Source organism: Scyliorhinus canicula, chromosome 4 (genome assembly GCF_902713615.1).
Source record: "Scyliorhinus canicula chromosome 4, sScyCan1.1, whole genome shotgun sequence".
Lineage (NCBI taxonomy): Eukaryota > Metazoa > Chordata > Chondrichthyes > Carcharhiniformes > Scyliorhinidae > Scyliorhinus > Scyliorhinus canicula.
This window is the reverse complement of record NC_052149.1, coordinates 3027003-3048981: the sequence shown is the minus strand read 5'-3', so window position 1 is coordinate 3048981 and position 21979 is coordinate 3027003. Positions and strand designations below refer to the sequence as shown.

General features: G+C 51.3%; 2 protein-coding genes across 2 annotated transcripts in view; both read right to left on the bottom strand.

Annotated features, from left to right (window-relative positions):
• Positions 1 to 1521: 1521 nt before the first annotated feature.
• Positions 1522 to 15015, bottom strand: LOC119964307. Its single transcript, XM_038793591.1, has 2 exons — positions 11533 to 15015; positions 1522 to 2414 (listed from the first exon to the last, which is right to left on the bottom strand). The coding sequence occupies exon 1, from the start codon at positions 14979 to 14981 to the stop codon at positions 11565 to 11567; it is 3417 nt and encodes a 1138-aa protein (XP_038649519.1). The 5' UTR covers positions 14982 to 15015; the 3' UTR covers positions 1522 to 2414; positions 11533 to 11564.
• Positions 15016 to 15787: 772 nt separating this feature from the next.
• Positions 15788 to 21979, bottom strand: part of erich3 (glutamate-rich 3) — a 123231-nt gene continuing 117039 nt past the window's right edge. Inside the window, exon 18 of the mRNA XM_038793412.1 lies at positions 15788 to 15860. Within this exon, the coding sequence (XP_038649340.1) occupies positions 15788 to 15860 (73 nt within the window). The remainder of the gene's footprint in view (positions 15861 to 21979) is intronic.

Sequence of the window (21979 nt, the reverse complement as noted above, 5' to 3'; positions counted from 1 at the left end):
TCTGGCTATCTCTCCAATCAGAACAAAATCCAACTGTTTACAATAACCCTCAACCTTCCACCCTGTAGCCAATTTTATAACCATGCTCCGACTGCTGTGAATATGAAAGAATAAAATAGAATCTTATTGCACAGAACCAGGCCCTTTGGCCCATCAGGACGTGTTGGTTCTTTAAAAAGACGTAAGAGCGAGGAGCAGGATTGGGCTATTCAGCCGCTTGAGCTCCCTCCGCCATTCAACACGGTCATGGCTGATCTCCTCTCGGCCTTAACTCCGCCGTCCTGCCCGTTCTCCATAACCCTACAACCCATTACCAATTAAAAATCTGTCTAGCTCCTTAAATGTACTCACTGTCCCAGCATCCACCGTGCTCTGGGGTAGCGAATTCCACAGGTTCACAGCCCTTTGGGAGAAGTAATTTCTCCTCATGTCTGTTTAACTTTGCTGTCCCTTATCCCAAAACTATGACCTCTCGATCTCGATTGCCCCACAAGAGGAAGCATCCGCTCTACGTTTACTTTGTCAATATCTTTTATCATCTTATATACCTCAACAAGATCTGCTCTCATTGTCACAATCTCTACAGCTCAATCTCTCTTTATAAGTCTATTCCTTCAGCCATAAAGGGCAAAATTCCATTTGCCTTCCTTATGACCTGCTGTACCTGCAGACTAGTTTTCTGTGATTCATGCACAAGGACACCCAGATCCCTCTGCACGACGCACTCTGAGGTATCTCTCCATTTAGATAATAACTTGCCTTTCTATTTTTTTCGACCAAAATAGATAACCTCACACTTATCCACGTTAAACTCCATCTGCCATATTTTGTCGCACTCAGCTAACTTATCCATATCTATTTGTAAATTTATTTCCTCATTGCAACTTACTCTCCCACCTATTTTAGTGCCATCTGCAAATTTGGCTGTAGAATGTTCTATCCCTGTATCCAAGTCGTTATTATAGATTGTAAATAGCTGGGGCCCAAGGATCGAACCCTGTGATACCCGACTCGTTACATCTTGCCGTCCAGAAAAAGACCCATTTATCCCGACTCTCTGTCTGCTATTGGTTAGCCAGTCTTCTATCCAAACTAATAAACTACCCCTAATCTCCTGTGATCTCACCTTGTGAATTAAGAATTGTTCCAATTCGTCCTAAATCCCAACTTGTCACCACAACGCCCTGATAATGAACCCTCTTTAAGAGAGTATCCAATTGCCTTTTGTAAGTTCCTATCAAATCTGTTTCCATCACACTGTCAGATGGTACATTCCAGATCTTAAAATTAAGAAATTTCTCCTCATCTCCCCCTCTGCTTCTTTTACCCATTCTCTTCAATCTGTGTCCCTCTGGTTACCCTCCCTCCTGTCACTGGAAACACTTTCTCCTCATTTACTCCATCAAAACTCTTGCTGATTTTGAACACCTCGATTCAATCTCCTCTGAACCTTCTCTGCTCCAAGGAGAACAATCCCAGCTTCTCCAGTCTCTCCACATTAACTGAAATCCCTCATCCCTGCTCCCATTCCAGTAAATCCCCTCCGCACCCTCTCCAAAATTGAGGTGCCCAGAATTGGACACAATGCTGTGAACCAGCATCTTGTCAAAGTTTCGCACAACCACCTTGGCTTTGTATTCAAATACCCGCAATTTACCAAACCAAGTATTGCATCGGCTTTCTCAACCGTTTCTGAGGGATTTATCATGCCACAGTCAAGGCTTTGCAAGAATGCAAACCCCAGCTCCTTTTGAGCCTTGCAAAATAATATGCTGTTACATTACATGTGGCTCCCCCTCAAAGTGCATCATCTCCCACTTAGTCACATTAAACTGCATATGCCGCTTCTCTGCCCTTTGCGTCAGTCCACGTCCCCTCTAGTCTGCTGCAAAATGAAATCTGTGGGATCATACTGTGTGCAATTTGGCTGCTGCACTGTTTGCTACAGTGGAAATACAGCATTAATATGATAGCGTCGAAATTCATTTGAAATTTTCAAGAATTCATTTATAATATTGAGGGATAACTTCCTCAACAAGTCTTATAGTTAACATCACTCGCACATCAAATACTTAGTGATAAACTAACTGCATAAATAGCATTTATTCACTTCTATGGAGCACAAAAAAACACAAATGCTCTGAGAAAGATTTCCAATGATGCACTTCCAGAGAAGAGGCTAGCTCGCTGATGGCAAGATCGTCAGGAATTCCTGCAGCGTTGTCATGGCGGCCACATTCCCGACGATCGACTTGATGACAGAAAATGAGCTCCTTTCGAAACAGCTCCAGATACATGGAGGAGCCAGAGGAATCTATAGCTAACAGTGCGATGAGCGTGTGTACGTTCCTGCGGCCCTGGGTTAGATGCTCCACCAGGGAGGCTGGTGTCCAGACTCTCTCCTTGTCTCCGCCCTGGAATACAAACAGCCAAAATTAGCAAGCTGAAGAGAATTGAGACACGGAGAGGAGGTTCAGTCATGTGGAGCGACTGGAGAGGATAGGATAGTTCACTTGAGAGCAGAAACAATCAGAGGAGATTTAATCGAGGTGTTATAAGTGGTCCAAATACAGTAAGTGAACAGAAGGTGTTTCCAATGACAGGTGGGAGGGTATCCACAGGGACACAGATTCAAGGAAATTTGCAAAAAAAAAAGCTTTTTGATCAGATAGGAATTTTGTTCACAATTTAAATTGTCTGTCAGTGGGTCAGTACTGAGGGAGTGCTGCACTGTCAGAGAGTCAGTACTGAGGGAGTGCTGCACTGTCAGAGGGTCAGTACTGAGGGAGAGCTGCACTATCAGAGGGTCAGTACCGAGGGAGTGCTGCACTGTCAGAGGGTCAGTACTGAGGGAGTGCTGCACTGTCAGAGGATCAGTACTGAGGGAGTGCCGCACTGTCAGAGGGTCAGTACTGAGGGAGAGCAGCACTGTCAGAGGGTCAGTACTGAGGGAGTGCTGCACTGTCAGAGGGTCAGTGCTGAGGGAGTGCTGCACTGTCAGAGGGTCAGTACTGAGGGAGCGCCGCACTGTCAGAGGGTCAGTACTGAGGGAGTGCTGCACTGTCAGAGGGTCAGTACTGAGGGAGTGCCGCACTGTCAGAGGGTCAGTACTGAGGGAGTGCTGCACTGTCAGAGGGTCAGTACTGAGGGAGTGCTGCACTGTCAGAGGGTCAGTACTGAGGGAGTGCTGCACTGTCAGAGGGTCAGTACTGAGGGAGTGCTGCACTGTCAGAGGGTCAGTACTGAGGGAGTGCTGCGCTGTCAGAGGGTCAGTACTGAGGGAATGCTGCGCTGTCAGAGGGTCAGTACTGAGGGAGTGCTGCACTGTCAGAGGGTCAGTACTGAGGGAGTGCTGCGCTGTCAGAGGGTCAGTACTGAGGGAGTGCCGCGCTGTCAGAGGGTCAGTACTGAGGGAGTGCTGCACTGTCAGAGGGTCAGTACTGAGGGAGTGCTGCACTGTCAGAGGGTCAGTACTGAGGGAGTGCTGCACTGTCAGAGGGTCAGCTCTGAGGGAGTGCCGCACTATCAGAGGGTCAGTACTGAGGGAGTGCCGCACTGTCAGAGGGTCAGCACTGAGGGAATGCCGCACTGTCAGAGGGTCAGTACTGAGGGAGTGCCGCACTGTCAGAGGGTCAGTACTGAGGGAGTGCTGAACTGTCCGAGGGTCAGTACGGAGGGAGTGCTGCACTGTCAGAGGGTCAGTACTGAGGGAGTGCCGCACTGTCACAGGGTCAGTACTGAGGGAGTGCTGCACTATCAGAGGGTCAGTACTGAGGGAGTGCTGCACTGTCAGAGGGTCAGTACTGAGGGAGTGCTGCACTGTCAGAGGGTCAGTTCTGAGGGAGCCGCACTGTCAGAGGGTCAGTACTGAGGGAGCCGCACTGTCAGAGGGTCAGTGCTGAGGGAGTGCTGCACTGTCAGAGGGTCAGTACTGAGGGAGTGCTGCACTGTCAGAGGGTCAGTTCTGAGGGAGCCGCACTGTCAGAGGGTCAGTACTGAGGGAGCCGCACTGTCAGAGGGTCAGTGCTGAGGGAGTGCTGCACTGTCAGAGGGTCAGTACTGAGGGAGTGCTGCACTGTCAGAGGGTCAGTACTGAGGGAGTGCTGCGCTGTCAAAGGGTCAGTACTGAGGGAATGCTGCACTGTCAGAGGGTCAGTACTGAGGGAGTGCTGCACTGTCAGAGGGTCAGTACTGAGGGAGTGCTGAACTGTCCGAGGGTCAGTACGGAGGGAGTGCTGCACTGTCAGAGGGTCAGTACTGAGGGAGTGCCGCACTGTCACAGGGTCAGTACTGAGGGAGTGCTGCACTGTCAGAGGGTCAGTACTGAGGGAGTGCTGCACTGTCAGAGGGTCAGTTGTGAGGGAGCCGCACTGTCAGAGGGTCAGTACTGAGGGAGCCGCACTGTCAGAGGGTCAGTGCTGAGGGAGAGCCGCACTGTCAGAGAGTCAGTACTGAGGGAGTGCTGCACTGTCAGAGGGTCAGTACTGAGGGAGTGCTGCACTGTCAGAGGGTCAGTACTGAGGGAGTGCTGCATTGTCAGACGGTCAGTGCTGAGGGAGTGCTGCACTGTCAAAGGGTCAGTTTTGAGGGAGTGCCACACTGTCAGAGGGTCAGTACTGAGGGAGTGCCGCACTGTCAGAGGGTCAGTACTGAGGGAGTGCTGCACTGTCAGAGGGTCAGTACTGAGGGAGTGCTGCACTGTCAGAGGGTCAGTACTGAGGGAGTGCCGCACTGTCAGAGGGTCAGTACTGAGGGAGTGCTGCACTGTCAGAGGGTCAGTACTGAGGGAGTGCTGCACTGTCAGAGGGTCAGTACTGAGGGAGTGCTGCACTGTCAGAGGGTCAGTACTGAGGGAGTGCTGCACTGTCAGAGGGTCAGTACTGAGGGAGTGCTGCACTGTCAGAGGGGCAGTACTGAGGGAGTGCTGCACTGTCAGAGGGTCAGTACTGAGGGAGTGCCGCACTGTCAGAGGGTCAGCACTGAGGGAGTGCTGCACTGTCAGAGGGTCAGTACTGAGGGAGTGCTGCACTGTCAGAGGGTCAGTACTGAGGGAGTGCCGCACTGTCAGAGGGTCAGTACTGAGGGAGTGCTGCACTGCCAGAGGGTCAGTGCTGAGGGAGTGCAGCCCTGCCAGAGGGTCAGTGCTGAGGGAGTGCAGCCCTGCCAGAGGGTCAGTGCTGAGGGAGTGCAGCCCTGCCAGAGGGTCAGTACTGAGGGAGTGCCGCACTGTCAGAGGGTCAGTACTGAGGGAGTGCTGCACTGCCAGAGGGTCAGTGCTGAGGGTGTGCAGCCCTGCCAGAGGGTCAGTGCTGAGGGAGTGCAGCCCTGCCAGAAGGTCAGTGCTGAGGGAGTGCCGCACTGTCAGAGGGTCAGTGCTGAGGGAGTGCAGCCCTGCCAGAGGGTCAGTGCTGAGGGAGTGCTGCACTGTCAGAGCTGCATTATAAGATATTAAAGCAATTCTCCATCTGGCTTCTCATTTCGATGTAAAATATCCAAAAGATTTGGTTAAACCAATTTGATTCTCAGGATAACTCTCTCTCTCTCTCCTGGTCTTTATCAGCTCTCAATAAACATCACTTAACGAAAATTGGTCGGTTTGTAATTACTTTCTGCCAAGTTTCTGGGATCTTACTGTGTAAATTGACTGTTGGATTTACCACATTACAACAGTGCCCACTCTTCAAAAATCCTTCATCAGCCGGAATGTTTTTCAGGACATCCTGGTGCTATATAAATGCAAATCTATCTCCCTATTATATCCAGTTTAATAGAATGTATTTGGATGGCAGTGTTACTCGGATTATTTCCTTGTTGTCAGTGAGTTGTTATTCAGTGTGACACCCATCTGAGTGTTTGCTCCCGATACACAATATTAAATAATGTTGATGTGTAAATCTCAGCCTGTGGCTGAATAAATCACTTCCTGTCTTAATGCTGAATCAGTTTGAATTCCGAATATAGTTCCCATTAATTGGGCTGCTGAGTTTCGATGGGACACGACTTTGCTGCATTAGCTCCCAGCTCTGAATCTCCCTCGGTGCCTCCAGCTCGCTAATTGGAGTTTGTAAATTCCCTTGTTTTTGCTGATTGTTTTGTTCCTCAATCTGCAACATTAATGCATGTGTCTGTGCGTGTGTGTGGGTGTGTATCTGTACGTGTGTGTGAATCAATGTGTGAGTGTGTGCGTGTGTTTTTGGGTGTGCAAATGAGTGTGTGAGTGCTTGTGTGAATGAGTGCATGTGGGTGGGTGTGCGTGTGAATCTGTGTGTGTGGGTGAATGTGTGTGCCTGTGTTTGCGTGCGTGTGAATGTGTGAATGTGTGAGTGAGCGCAAGAGAGAATGTGAGTGAGTGTAGGTGGTCGTGTGAGTGTGTGTGAGTGTGTCTCTGTGAGTGTGTGTGTGTGAGTGTGTCTGTGTGAGTGTGTGTGAGTGTGTGTGAGTGTGTGTGAGTGTGTCTGTGTGAGAGTGTACACGTGTGGATACTGAAAAACCAATGGAGCCACAAAGGGTGAAGATGGCCAGATGTGCGGCAGCCTCAAAGGAATCGACCTCCTGCGGTGAGGGGGTATCCAATGAGAAAAGATTGAGTGGGACGAGCGAATACTCTGTCGATGTGGGGTGGCGGCCTCCTTGAAACGTACAACATTGTGAGAGGGTTTCACTGCGTTGGCACAGTGGGGCCCCCGCCCCCTCCCCCCCAACCCCACCCCCCAGCTGGAGGAAGGTGATTGGTCAGCCGGCGAATGGATTGGCTGGCCAGGCTAAATCAGAGGGCAGTTAACAGAGAAAGAAAGCAAGTAGGATGGATAGAAAGAGAGAGAGAGAGGAAGAGAGCGGTGACGCAGTGGTTAGCACTGGGTCTGCGGCATCAAGGACCCAGGGGCGATCCCGGCCCCGGATCCCTGTCCGTGTGGATTTTTCACATTCTCCCGTGTCTGCGTGGGCCTCACCTGCACAACCCAAAGATGTGCAGGGTGGGTGGATTGGCCACGCTGAAATTGCCCCTTAATTGGAAAAAAAAGAATTGGGTACTCTAAACTTGTTTTTTGAAAGGAGAGAGAGAGGAAGTATGAAAAAGAGGACAAAAGGCATTCGAGTGTGCTTTGCAACCAATGAAACATATTTCGTAGTCATTGTTGTAACAGTGAAAACACACCAAGCAATTTACTCAGAGGAAGATCTATCAAACTGCGATGGTAATGGCTGAATGTCGACTGAGGAATCAATAATGACCCAGGACATTGGGGAGAACTCTCCTGCTCTTCATTGAAATAGCAACTACCTAAACCATAGAAACACAGAAAATAGGATCAGGAGGAGGCCATTCGGCCCTTCGAGCCTGCTCTGCCATTCATTATGATCAGAGTTGATCATTCACCTCATTAGCCTAATCCCACTTTTCCCCATCTCCTTTGATCCCATTCGTCCCAAGGGCCAAATCTAACTGCTTCGTGAACACATGCAATAATTTGGCCTCAACTACTTCCTGTGGTAATGAATTCCACAGGCTGACCACACTCTGGGTGACAAAATTTCTCCTCATCGCTGTCCTAAATGGACTACCTCACAACGAACGCATCAGATCTAAGCTCTGCAGTCCTGCCACGTCCAGCCGTGAATGGTGGTGGGACAATTAAACAACTCACTGGAGGAGGAGGCTCCACAAATATCCCCATCCTCAATGATGGAGGAGCCCAGTGTAACTGTACAAAAGACACGGCTGAGGCATTCGCAATAATCTTCAACCAGAAGTGCCGAGTGGATGATCCATCTCGGTCTCTCCCGGAGGTCCCCAGCATCACAGATGTCAGTCTTCAGCCAATACGATTCACTCTGTGATATCAAGAAATGGCTGAAGGCCCTGGATATTGCAAAGGCTAAGGGCCCTGACAATATCCCAGCAATAGTACTGAAGACTTGTGTTCTAGAACTAGCCGCACCCCTAGCCAAGCTGTTCCAGTACAGCCACAACACTGGCATCTACCCGGCAATGTGGAATTGCCCAGATGTGTCCTGTACACAAGAAACAGGACAAATCCAACCCAGCCAATTGCTGCCCTACCTGTCTACTCTCCATCATCAGCAAAGTGATGGAAGGAGTCATCAAAAGTGCTATCAAGCAGCACTTACTCAGCAATAACCTGCTCACGGACACTCAGTTTGGGTTCCCCCAGGGTCACTCAGCTCCTGACCTCATTACAGCCTTGGTTCAAACATGGACAAAAGAGCTGAATGCCAGAGGTGAGGTGAGAGTGACTGCCTTTGGCATCAAGGCAGCATTTGACCGAGTGTGGCATCAAGGACCCCGAGCTAAACTGGAGTCAATGGGAATCGGGGAAAAACTCCGCTGGTTGGAGTCATACCCGGCACAAAGGGAGATGATTGTGGTGGTTGGAGGTCAATCATCTCCGCTCCAGGACATGGACATCACTGCAGGAGTTCCTCAGGGTAGTGTCCTCGGCCCAACCACCTACAGCTGCTTCATCAATGAACTTCCCTCTACATAAGGTCAGAACTGGGGATGTTTGTGGATGACTGCATAATGTTCAGCACCATTCACAATTCCTCAGATAATGAAGCAGTCCATGTCCAAATGCAGCAAGACCTGGACAATATCCAGGCTTTGGGCTGAGAAGTGGCAAGTTACATTTGTGCCACGCAAGTGCCAGGCAATGACAATCTCCTACAAGAGAGGATCTAAGCATCGCCCCTTGACATTCAATGGCGTTACCATCGCTGAATCCCCCACGATCAACATCGTGGGGGTGACCATTGATCAGAAACTGAGCTGGACTAGCCACATTAATACTGTGGCTACCAGGGCAGGTCAAAGGTTAGGAATCCTACAGCGAGTAACTCACACTCTGATCCCCAAAGCCTGTCCACCATCTACAAGGCACAAGACAGCACTGTAATGGAATACTCTCCACTTGCCTGGATGAGAGCAGCTCCAACAACACTCAAGAAGCTCAACACCATCCAGGACAAAGCAGCCCCGATTGATTGCTCCCCTTCCACAAACATTCAAACCCTCCACCACCAGTGAACAGTGGCAGCCGTGTGTCCCATCTACAAGATGCACTGCAGTAACTCACCAAGGCGCCTTAGAAAGCACCTTCCAAACCCACGACCACTAACATCTCGAAGGACCGCACGGAAGCACAGTGTATCGCACTGTTGCTTCACAGCGGCAGGGCCCCAGGTTCGATTCCCGGCTTGGGTCACTGTCTGTGCGGAGTCTGCACGTTCTCCCCGTGTCTGCGTGGGTTTCCTCCGGGTGCTCCGGTTTCCTCGCACAAGTCCCGAAAGACATGCTGATAGGTAATTTGGACATTCTGAATTCTCCCTCTGTGTATCTGAACAGGCGCCGGAGTGTGGCGACTCGGGCTTTTCACGGTAACGTAATCGTAGTGTGAATGTAAACCTACTTGTGACAGCAATAAGGATTATTATTATAAGGACAAGAGCAGCAGAGACCTGGGAACCCAACCATCTGAAGGTTCCCCTCCAAGTCACTCGCCACCCTGACTTGGAAATATATCGTCCTTCCTTCACTGTCACTGGGGCAAAATCCTGGAACTCCCTCCCTAACAGCACACTGGGTGTACCTACACCTCAGGGACTGCAGCGGTTCAAGAAGGCAGCTCACCACCACCTTCTGAAGGGCAACTAGGGATGGGCAATAAATGCAGGCCTAACCAGTGTGGTGAACATATGCAATTACAATTCACCACTGTACTGTGTTGTATTATATCGATGCTCTTGTGGGCTTCGCCTGTGGCTCTGCCCCCTCGGGGTGGTATATAAACCTGCAGCCTGTAGGCGGCACTCAGTACAGAGCAGTCGCAGGCAGGCACAGATCTAGCTGATTAAAACCACTGTTCACTTCTACTCTTCGTTTCGTGTGAATTGGTGGTCGCATCAACCAGCGATGGCGACATCCTGTGAATGAATATTTTTTTAAATCCTTCCACAGATAAGGAGACTAAAACTGCAGATAATATTCTGTGCTCACATCCTCTCTCAATAAAGGCTAACATACTATCTGTTTTCTTTACCACCTGCTGCACCTGCAGGCTTACCATCAGTGACTGGTGTACGAGGACACACACGTCGTGTTGCACATTCCCCTCTCTTAATCTATAACCTGATAATAATCTGCCCTCCTGTTTTTGCTACCAAAGTGGATAACCTCACATTTATCCAAATTATACCGCATCTACCATTCATTTACCCACTCACTCAACTTGTCCAAATGACAGTGAAGCATCTCTGCATCCTCCTCACAGCTCACCCTCCCACCCAACTTTGTGTCATCTTCAAATTTGGAGATATTACATTTTGTTCCCTCATCCAAATCATTAATATATAATGTGAACAGTTGGGGTCCCAGCACCGATCCCTATGGTACCCCACTAGTCACTGCCTGCCATTTGACCCATTAATTCCTACTCTTTGTTTCCTGTCTGCCAACCAGATTTCTATCCATCTCAATACACTACCACTAATCCTATGTGCTTTAATTTTACACGCTAATCTCTTTTAGGAGTCTGCACGCTCTCCCCGTGTGTGCGTGGGTTTCCTCCGGGTGCTCCGGTTTCCTCCCACAGTCCAAAGCAGGTTAGGTGGATTGGCCATGATAAATTGCCCCTTAGTGTCCAAAATTGCCCTTAGTGTTAGGTGGGGTTTCTGGGTTATGGGGATAGGGTGAAGGTAGGGGCTTGGGTATGGTGCTCTTTCTAAGGGCCAGTGTAGACTCGATGGGCCGAATGGCCTGCTTCTGCACTGTAAAATTCTATGAAATGTAACTTTGTCGAAAGCCTTCTGAAAGTCCAAATATACCACATCCACTGGCTCCCCCTCATCAACTCTACTAGTTACATCCTCGAAGAATCCCAGTAGATTTGTCAAGCATGATTTCCCCTTCATAAATCCATGCTGACTCTGTCCAATCCTGGCACTGCTTTCTAACTGCTCAGCTATAACATCTTTGACAATGGATTCTAGAATTTCCCCACTATCGACGTCAGGCTGACTGCTCTATAATTCCCTGTTTTCTCTCTACCTCCCTTTTAAATAGTGGAGTGACATTAGCTGCCCTCCAATCTGCAGGAACTGTTCCAGAATCTATAGAAACCTGGAAGATGACCACCAATGTCTCCACTATTTCTCAGGCCACTTCCTTCAGTACCCTGGGATGTAGATTCTGAAGCCCTGGAGATTCAACAGCCTTCAATCCCATCAATTTCCCCAACACCATTTCTCTAGTGATTTCCTTCAGTTCCTCCCTCTCACTAAACCCTGCAGTCCCCAACATTTCTGGGATCTGATTTCTGTCCTTATTTGTGAAGACAGAACCAAAGTATGTATTTAGTTACTCGGCCATTTGTCCCTGTTGTACATTCCCCTGGTTCTGACTGTACATTTGTCGTTACCAATCCTTTTTCTCCTCTCTCAGAGTTGCGCTGCCTGGGAAGAGTATAGAAATGTTTGGCACTGTATTACATGAAGTGGTAAGCTGTTTGTACGTACCATCGCTGTCAGTGGGGGAGCTCCCCTGGTGGTCAGGTTAGATTCCGTTTCCCCAGTGTTGTCGGATGCTGCTCACTATCAATCCCTGGCTCTGCCAATAAACCAAAAACACTGACACCGTCCTCCCCCTGGGCCGCAGGAATCACACAAATCAAATGTGAGCCATCCGAGCTCCCTTTTCCTTTGGGAAGGATGTTGGCCAATCCTGCTCCAGGGCGCTGCTTGAAAGTTGTTGCCGTGTCTCTCCCACTGACCGACAACGATGGGGAAGATTTCTCACCAACAGCTCCTGGAACGCTATCCCTCTCGGTCTCACATTCCGGGTTTCTCATTGCTCCATCTGATACATTTCTGCAGATCAAAGCTTCAGGGATAACTGCGTCCGTATCCAGGATATTCCAATGGTCCCGAGGCCGCTCTGCGGGAATGTCGATGCTGGTAGCAGTCTCGTTGGTGGGGTTTTCTGCAGCTACCTCTCCATTTGTCGTTCGCACATCCAAACCGCTCAAAGACTCTGCATCCTGGATTTCTTCCATTCCTTCCTGGTTTCCGATTCTCTGAGCTGTACGGGAATTCTGCATCCTATCCATGGCCACCCTGTCCTGCGTTTCCTTCACTGTCTCCCTGTCCTGCGTTTCCTTCACTGTCTCCCTGTCCTGCGTTTTCTTCACTGTCTCCCTGCCCTGCGTTTCCTTCACTGTCTCCCTGTCCTGTGTTTCCATCAACGTCTCCCTGCCCTGTGTTTCCATCAATATCTCCCTGTCCTGTGTTTCCATCAACGTCTCCCTGCCCTGTATTTCCATCAATGTCTCCCTGTCCTGTGTTTCCATCAACATCTCGCTTCCCTGTGTTTCCATCAATGTCTCCCTGTCCTGTATTTCCATCAATGTCTCCCTGTCCTGTGTTTCCATCAACGTCTCCCTGCCCTGTATTTCCATCAATGTCTCCCTGTCCTGTGTTTCCATCAACATCTTGCTTCCTTGTGTTTCCATCAACGTCTCCCTGTCCTGTGTTTCCATCAATGTCTCCCTGTCCTGTGTTTCCATCAACCTCTCTCTGCCCTGTATTTCCATAAATGTCTCCCTGTCCTGTGTTTCCATCAATGTTTCCCTGTCCTGTATTTCCATCAATGTCTCCCTGTCCTGTGTTTCCATCAACGTCACCCTGTCTTGTACTGCTGCCACTATCACCTGTTCCTGAATTTCCATCAATGTCTCCCTGTTCAGTATTTCTACTATACGCTCCATGTCTTGTGATTCTGCCACAACCTCCCTGACCTGTATTTCTAACATCGTCTCTCCATCCAGTGTTTTTCCCACTGCCACGCTGTCCTCTGTTCCCAATACTGCCTCGCTGTCCTGTGTTCCCAACACTGCCTCACTGTCCTGTGTTCTCAAAACTGCCTTGCTGTCCTCTGTTCCCAACACTGCCTCGCTGTCCTGTGCTCCCACCACTGCCTCGCTGTCCTGTGTTCTCAACACTGCCTTGCTGTCCTGTGTTCCCAACACTGCCACACTGTCCTGTGTTCCCAAAACTGCCTTGCTGTCCTCTGTTCCCAACACTGCCTCGCTGTCCTGTGCTCCCACCACTGCCTCGCTGTCCTGTGTTCTCAACACTGCCTTGCTGTCCTGTGTTCCCAACACTGCCACACTGTCCTGTGTTCCCAAAACTGCCTCGCTGTTCTGTGTTCCCAACACTGCCTCACTGTCCTGTGTTCCCACCACTGCCACGCTGTCCTGTGTTCCCACCACTGCCACGCTGTCCTGTGTTCCCAACACTGCTTCACTGTCCTGTGTTCCCAACACTGCTTCGCTGTCCTGCATTCCCACCACTGCCACGCTGTCCTGTGTTCCCAACACTGCCTCACTGTCATGTGTTCTCAACACTGCCACGCTGTCCTGTGTTCCCAACACTGCCTCACTGTCCTGTGTTCCTAACACTGCCACGCTGTCCTGTATTCCCAACACTGCTTCGCTGTCCTGTGTTCCCAACACTGCTTCGCTGTCCTGTGTTCCCAACACTGCCACGCTGGCCTGTGTTCCCAACACTGCTTTGCTGTCCTGTGTTCCCAACACTGCTTCGCTGTCCTGTGTTCCCAATACTGCCATGCTATCCTGTGTTCCCAAAACTGCTTCACTGTCCTGTGTTCCCAACACTGCTTCGCTGTCCTGTGTTCTCAGCACTGACTCACTGTCCTGTGTTCCCAACACTGCCTCGCAGTCCTGTGTTCCCAACACTGCCACACTATCCTGTGTTCCTCCCACTGCCTCACTGTCCTGTGTTCCCAACACTGCTTCGCTGTCCTGCGTTCCCACCACTGCCGCACTGTCCTGTGTTCCCAACACTGCCCCGCTGTCCTGTGTTCCCAACACTGCCTCACTGTCCTGTGTTCCCACCACTGCCACGCTGTCCTGTGTTCCCACCACTGCCACACTGTCCTGTGTTCCCAACACTGCCACACTATCCTGTGTTCCTCCCACTGCCTCACTGTCCTGTGTTCCCAACACTGCTTCGCTGTCCTGCGTTCCCACCACTGCCGCACTGTCCTGTGTTCCCAACACTGCCTCGTCGTCCTGTGTTCCCAACACTGCCACACTACCCTGTGTTCCCAACACTGCCTCGTCATCCTGTGTTCCCAAGGCTGCCACGCTGTCCTGCGTTCCCACCACTGCCTCACTGTCCTGTGTTCCCAACACTGCCTCACCGTCCTGTGTTCCCAACATTGCCATGCTCTCCCGTGTTTCTACCCCTGTCTTCCTACCCTTTATGTCTGACACTTTCTCCCTGTCTTGTGTTCCTACCATTGCCTCTATGCCATGTGTTGCTATTATTGTCTCCTGGTCCAGAATTTCTGCCTGGCTGCCCTGTGTTTCTACTACTGCCTGCCTGTCCTGTGTTTGTACAATATCTTCTATATCTGTTTTCCTATCTTGTGATTCTAGCACTGCCTCACTCTCCCATGTTTGTATCCCTGCCTCCCAGTCCTGTATTTCCACCATTGCCTCCCAGTCCTGTGTTTCCACCACTTCCTGCATGTTCTGTGTTTCCACCACCTCCTCCCAGTCTTGTGTGTCCCTCACTGCCACCCTGGCCTGTGTTTTTCCCATATCCTTCACATTCTGTGATTTTAGAGTTTCCTGGCCATCTGTTGTTGTTATCCTCGGCTCTTTGTTCTGTGTTTTGAACCAATCATCCCTCTTTTTTCTGTCTTCTGTTTCTCCCAATATTTTTCTGACGTCTGTTTCTGATTCTCCATCTCTGCCTTCTGATTCTTGCTCAGGCTCCCTGTTGAATGTTTCGGCTACTGCCTCCCCATCTTGTGCTTGTATCACAGCTTTCCTGCCATGCGTTTCTACCATTATGTCCCTGACCTGTGTTTCTGCCACTCTCTCCCTTTCCTGTGTTTCTACCACTTTCTTCCCAACCTGTGTTTCCACCACTCTCTCCATGTCCTGTGTTTCTGCCACTCTCTCCCCCTCCTGTATTTCTACCACTCTTTCCCCCTCCTGTGTTTCTACCACTCTCTCCCCCTCCTGTATTTCTACCACTCTCTCCCCATCCTGCATTTCTACCACTCTCTCCCCATCCTGCGTTTCTACCACTTTCACCCCATCCTGTGTTTCTACCACTGTCTCTCTATCCTGTATTTCTACCACTGTCTCCATGTCTTGTGTTTCTAACACGGCCTTCCTGTTCTGTGTTTCTATCCCAGGTTTCCTGTTGAGTGTTTCTAACACTGCCTCCTTGTCCTGCATTTTGACCAATGTTTCTCTGACCAATGATTTTTCCTCTTCTGGTATGCCGTCTGCTTCTGGCCCAGTAACCTTGTTCTGTGTTTCTACCATTGTTTCCACATACTCTGTTTCTGACCCAAGACGTGTGTGCTCGGTTTCTACCACTGTCTCCTTGTCCTGTGTTTCTGGCACAGTGTGTCTTGTTTCTAGACGAGGATCTTTGTACTGTGTTTCGGCCAAAAAAATCCTGTCCTGTGTTTCTGCCACTGTTATTGGGTCCTGTAACTTTATTCTGGTTTCACTGTCCTGTGTTTCCGACACTTTTCCCCCACCCTGTGTTTCCGACAGGTCCTGTGTTTCAGACGCTTTTTGCCTGTCCTTAATTTCTGACAGGGTCACCCCATCCTGTGTTTCAAACACTGTTTCCATGACCTGTATTTCTAACACTGTTTTGCTGTCTTGTGTTTTTGTCATTGTGTCTGGCTTATGTATGCTTGACAGTGTTTCTAGGATCTGTGTTTCTAACACGGTTTCCCTATTCTGTGTTTCTGACACTCTTTCTGGGTCCTGTGTTTCTGACCATATCTTTGCGTCCTGTAGTATTGAGAGAGTTTCAGGAATCTGTGTTTCCGACACTGTTTCCCTGACTTGTGTTTCTGACACTGTTTCTGGGTCCTCTGTTCCTGACACTGTTTCTAGGTCCTGGGCATATGACATTGTTTCCCTGTCCTGTGTTTCTGACTGTGTTTCCATATCCTGTGGTTCTGTTGCTGTTTCCCTGTCCTCTGTTTCCAGCGCTGGATCTGGGTGCTGTGTTTCCAAATCTTTTTCCGGGCCCAGTGTGTCTGACACTGTTTCCGGGCCCAGTGTTTCTAACGCTGTTTCCGGGCCCAGTGTGTCTGACACTGTTTCCGGGCCCAGTGTGTCTGACACTGTTTCCGGGCCCACTGTGTCTGACACTGTTTCCAGGCCCAGTGTTCCTGACACTGTTTCCGGGCCCAGTGTGTTTGACACTGTTTCCAGGCCCAGTGTGTCTGACACTGTTTCCAGGCCCAGTGTTTCTGACACTGTTTCCAGGCCCAGAGTGTCTGACACTGTTTCCAGGCCCAGTGTTTCTGACACTGTTTCAGGGCCCAGTGTTCCTGACACTGTTTCCGGGCCCAGTGTGTCTGACACTGTTTCCAGGCCCAGTGTTTCTGACACTGTTTCAGGGCCCAGTGTTTCTGACACTGTTTCCAGGCCCAGTGTTTCTGACACTGTTTCCGGGCCCAGTGTGTCTGACACTGTTTCCAGGCCCAGTGTGTCTGACACTGTTTCCGGGTCCAGTGTGTCTGACACTGTTTCCAGGCCCAGTGTGTCTGACACTGTTTCCAGGCCCAGTGTGTCTGACACTGTTTCCAGGCCCAGTGTGTCTGACACTGTTTCCAGGCCCAGTGTGTCTGACACTGTTTCCAGGCCCAGTGTTTCTGACACTGTTTCCAGGCCCAGTGTCTCTGACACTGTTTCCAGGCCCAGTGTGTCTGACACTGTTTCCGGGCCCAGTGTGCCTGACAAGGTTTCCAGGCCCAGTGTGTCGGACACTGTTTCCAGGCCCAGTGTGTCTGACACTGTTTCCAGGCCCAGTGTTTCTGACACTGTTTCCAGGCCCAGTGTGTCTGACACTGTTTCCGGGCCCAGTGTGCCTGACAAGGTTTCCAGGCCCAGTGTGTCGGACACTGTTTCCGGGCCCAGTGTGTCCGACACTGTTTCCAGGCCCAGTGTGTCGGACACTGTTTCTGGGCCCAGTGTGCCTGACACTGTTTCCAGGCCCAGTGTGTCTGACACTGTTTCCAGGCCCAGTGTTCCTGACACTGTTTCCAGGCCCAGTGTTCCTGACACTGTTTCCAGGCCCAGTGTTCCTGACACTGTTTCCAGGCCCAGTGTTCCTGACACTGTTTCCAGGCCCAGTCTTTCGAACACTGTTTCCAGGCCCAGTGTGTCTGACACTGTTTCCAGGCCCAGTGTTTCGAACACTGCTCCCGGGCCCAGTGTATCTGACACTGTTTCTGGGCACAGTGTTTCTGACACTGTTTCTGGGCACAGTGTTTCTGACACTGTTTCCAGGCCCAGTGTATCTGACACTGTTTCCAGGCCCAGTGTTTCTGACACTGTTTCCAAGCCCAGAGTTCCTGACACTGTTTCCAGGCTCAGTGTGTCTGACACTGTTTCCAGGCTCAGTGTGTCTGACACTGTTTCTGGGCCCAGTGTTCCTGACACTGTTTCCAGGCCCAGTGTGTCTGACACTGTTTCAGGGCCCAGTGTGTCTGACACTGTTTCCGGGCCCAGTGTGTCTGACACTGTTTCCAGGCTCAGTGTGTCTGACACTGTTTCCAGGCCCAGTATTTCTGAAACTGTTTCCAGGCCCAGTGTTTCTGACACTGTTTCCGGGCCCAGTGTGTCTGACACTGTTTCAGGGCCCAGTGTTTCTGACACTGTTTCCGGGCCCAGAGTGTCTGACACTGTTTCCAGGCCCAGTGTGTCTGACACTGTTTCCGGGCCCAGTGTTTCGAACACTGCTCCCGGGCCCAGTGTATCTGACACTGTTTCTGGGCCCAATGTTTTGAACACTGTTTCCAAGCCCAGAGTTCCTGACAATGTTTCCGGGCCCAGTGTGTCTGAAACTGTTTCCGGGCCCAGTGTGTCTGACACTGTTTCCGAGCCCAGTGTGTCTGACACTGTTTCCGGGCCCAGTGTGTCTGACACTGTTTCCGGGCCCAGTGTGTCTGACACTGTTTCCGGGCCCAGTGTGTCTGACACTGTTTCCAGGCCCAGTGTGTCTGACACTGTTTCCGGGCCCAGTGTGTCTGACACTGTTTCCGGGCCCAGTGTGTCTGACACAGTTTCCAGGCCCAGTGTTCCTGACACTGTTTCCAGGCCCAGTGTTCCTGACACTGTTTCCGGGCCCAGTGTTCCTGACACTGTTTCCGGGCCCAGTGTGTCTGACACTGTTTCCGGGCCCAGTGTGTCTGACACTGTTTCCAGGCCCAGTGTGTCTGACACTGTTTCCAGGCCCAGTGTTCCTGACACTGTTTCCAGGCCCAGTGTGTCTGACACTGTTTCCGGGCCCAGTGTGTCTGACACTGTTTCTGGGCCCAGTGTGTCTGACACTGTTTCCAGGCCCAGTGTGTCTGACAGTGTTTCCTGGCCCAGTGTGTCTGACACTGTTTCCGGGCCCAGTGTTTCTGACACTGTTTCTGGGCCCAGTGTGTGTGACAATGTTTCCAGGCCCAGTGTTCCTGACACTGTTCCCAGGCCCAGTGTGTCTGACACTGTTTCCGGGCCCAGTGTTCCTGACACTGTTCCCAGGCCCAGTGTGTCTGACACTGTTTCCGGGCCCAGTGTGTCTGACACTGTTTCAGGGCCCAGTGTGTCTGACACTATTTCAGGGCCCAGTGTGTCTGACACTGTTTCCAGGCCCAGTGTGTCTGACACTGTTTCCGGGCCCAGTGTGTCTGACACTGTTTCCAGGCCCAGTGTGTCTGACACCATTTCCAGGCCCAGTGTTTCTGACACCGTTTCCAGTACCAGTGTGTCTGACACTGTTTCCGGGCCCAGTGTGTCTGACACTGTTTCAGGGCCCAGTGTTTCTGACACTGTTTCCAGGCCCAGTGTTTCTGACACTGTTTCCAGGCCCAGTGTGTCTGACACTGTTTCCGGGCCCAGTGTGTCTGACACTGTTTCCGGGCCCAGTGTGTCTGACACAGTTTCCAGGCCCAGTGTTCCTGACACTGTTTCCAGGCCCAGTGTTCCTGACACTGTTTCCGGGCCCAGTGTTCCTGACACTGTTTCCGGGCCCAGTGTGTCTGACACTGTTTCCAGGCCCAGTGTGTCTGACACTGTTTCCAGGCCCAGTGTTCCTGACACTGTTTCCAGGCCCAGTGTGTCTGACACTGTTTCCGGGCCCAGTGTGTCTGACACTGTTTCTGGGCCCAGTGTGTCTGACACTGTTTCCAGGCCCAGTGTGTCTGACAGTGTTTCCTGGCCCAGTGTGTCTGACACTGTTTCCGGGCCCAGTGTTTCTGACACTGTTTCTGGGCCCAGTGTGTGTGACAATGTTTCCAGGCCCAGTGTTCCTGACACTGTTCCCAGGCCCAGTGTGTCTGACACTGTTTCCGGGCCCAGTGTTCCTGACACTGTTCCCAGGCCCAGTGTGTCTGACACTGTTTCCGGGCCCAGTGTGTCTGACACTGTTTCAGGGCCCAGTGTGTCTGACACTATTTCAGGGCCCAGTGTGTCTGACACTGTTTCCAGGCCCAGTGTGTCTGACACTGTTTCCGGGCCCAGTGTGTCTGACACTGTTTCCAGGCCCAGTGTGTCTGACACCATTTCCAGGCCCAGTGTTTCTGACACCGTTTCCAGGCCCAGTGTGTCTGACACTGTTTCCGAACCCAGTGTTTCTGACACTGTTTCCAGGCAAGGTGTTTCTGACACTGTTTCCAGGCCCAGTGTGTCTGACACTGTTTCCGGGCCCAGTGTGTCTGACACTGTTTCCAGGCCCAGTGTGTCTGACACTGTTTCAGGGCCCAGTGTGTCTGACACTGTTTCCAGGCCCAGTGTGTCTGACACTGTTTCAGGGCCCAGTGTGTCTGACACTGTTTCAGGGCCCAGTGTGTCTGACACTGTTTCCAGGCCTAGTGTGTCTGACACTGTTTCCAGGCCCAGTGTGTCTGACACTGTTTCCAGGCCCAGTGTGTCTGACACTGTTTCCGGGCCAAGTGTTCCTGACACTGTTTCCAGGCCCAGTGTGTCTGACAAGGTTTCCAGGCCCAGTGTGTCTGACACTGTTTCCTGGCCCAGTGTGTCTGTCACTGTTTCCTGGCCCAGTGTGTCTGACACTGGTTCCAGGCCCAGTGTGTCTGACACTGTTTCCGGGCCCAGTGTGTCTGACACTGTTTCCAGGCCCAGTGTGTCTGACACTGTTTCCGGGCCCAGTGTGTCTGACACTGTTTCCAGGCCCAGTGTGTCTGACAATGTTTCCAGGCCCAGTGTGTCTGACACTGTTTCCAGGCCCAGTGTGTCTGACAATGTTTCCAGGTCCAGTATTTCTGAAACTGTTTCCAGGCCCAGTGTATCTGACACTGTTTCAGGGCCCAGTGTTCCTGACACTGTTTCCAGGCCCAGTGTGTCTGACACTGTTTCCAGGCCCAGTGTTCCTAACGCTGATTCCAGGCCCAGTGTGTCTGGCACTGTTTCCGAACCCAGTGTTTCTGACACTGTTTCCAGGCCCAGTGTGTCTGACACTGTTTCCGAACCCCGTGTTTCTGACACGGTTTCCAGGCCCAGTGTTCCTGACACTGTTTCAGGGCCCAGTGTGTCTGACACTGTTTCCAGGCCCAGTGTGTCTGACACTGTTTCCAGGCCCAGTGTGTCTGACACTGTTTCCGGGCCCAGTGTGTCTGACACTGTTTCCAGGCCCAGTGTGTCTGACACTGTTTCCGGGCCCAGTGTGTCTGACACTGTTTCCAGGCCCAGTGTTTCGAACACTGTCTCCGGGCCCAGTGTGTCTGACACTGATTCTAGGCCCAGTATGTCTGACACTGTTTCCAGGTCCAGTGTGTCTGACAATGTTTCCAGGCCCAGTATTTCTGAAACTGTTTCCAGGCCCAGTGTGTCTGACACTGTTTCCGGGCCCAGTGTTTCTGACACTGTTTCCAGGCCCAGTGTGTCTGACACTGTTTCCAGGCCCAGTGTGTCTGACACTGTTTCCAGGCCCAGTGTGTCTGACACTGTTTCAGGGCCCAGTGTGTCTGACACTGTTTCCAGGCCCAGTATTTCTGAAACTGTTTCCAGGTCCAGTGTGTCTGACACTGTTTCAATGCCCAGTGTGTCTGACACTGTTTCCGGGCCCAGTGTGTCTGACACTGTTTCCAGGCCCATTGTGTCTAACAATGTTTCCAGGCCCAGTATTTCTGAAATTGTTTCCAGGCCCAGTATTTCTGAAACTGTTTCCAGGCCCAGTGTGCCTGACACTGTTTCCAGGCCCAGTGTGTCTGACACTGTTTCCAGGCCCAGTGTTTCTGACACTGTTTCCGGGCCCAGCGTGGCTGACATTGTTTCCAGGCCCAGTGTGTCTGACAATGTTTCCAGGCCCAGTGTTTCTGACACTGTTTCCAGGCCCAGTGTGTCTGACACTGTTTCCAGGCCCAGTGTGTCTGACACTGTTTCCAGGCCCAGTATTTCTGAAACTGTTTCCAGGCCCAGTGTGTCTGACACTGTTTCCGGGCCCAGTGTGTCTGACACTGTTTCCAGGCCCAGTGTGTCTGACACTGTTTCCGGGCCCAGTGTGTCTGACACTGTTTCCAGGCCCAGTGTGTCTGACACTGTTTCCAGGCCCAGTGTGTCTGACACTGTTTCAAGGCCCAGCGTGTCTGACACTGTTTCCAGGCCCAGTGTTTCGAACACTGTCTCCGGGCCCAGTGTGTCTGACACTGTTTCCAGGCCCAGTGTGTCTGACAATGTTTCCAGGCCCAGTATTTCTGAAACTGTTTCCGGGCCCAGTGTGTCTGACACTGTTTCCAGGCCCAGTGTGCCTGACACTGTTTCCAGGCCCAGTGTGTCTGACACTGTTTCCGGGCCCAGTGTTTCTGACACTGTTTCCAGGCCCAGTGTGTCTAACAATGTTTCCAGGCCCAGTATTTCTGACACTGTTTCCGGGCCCAGTGTGTCTGACACTG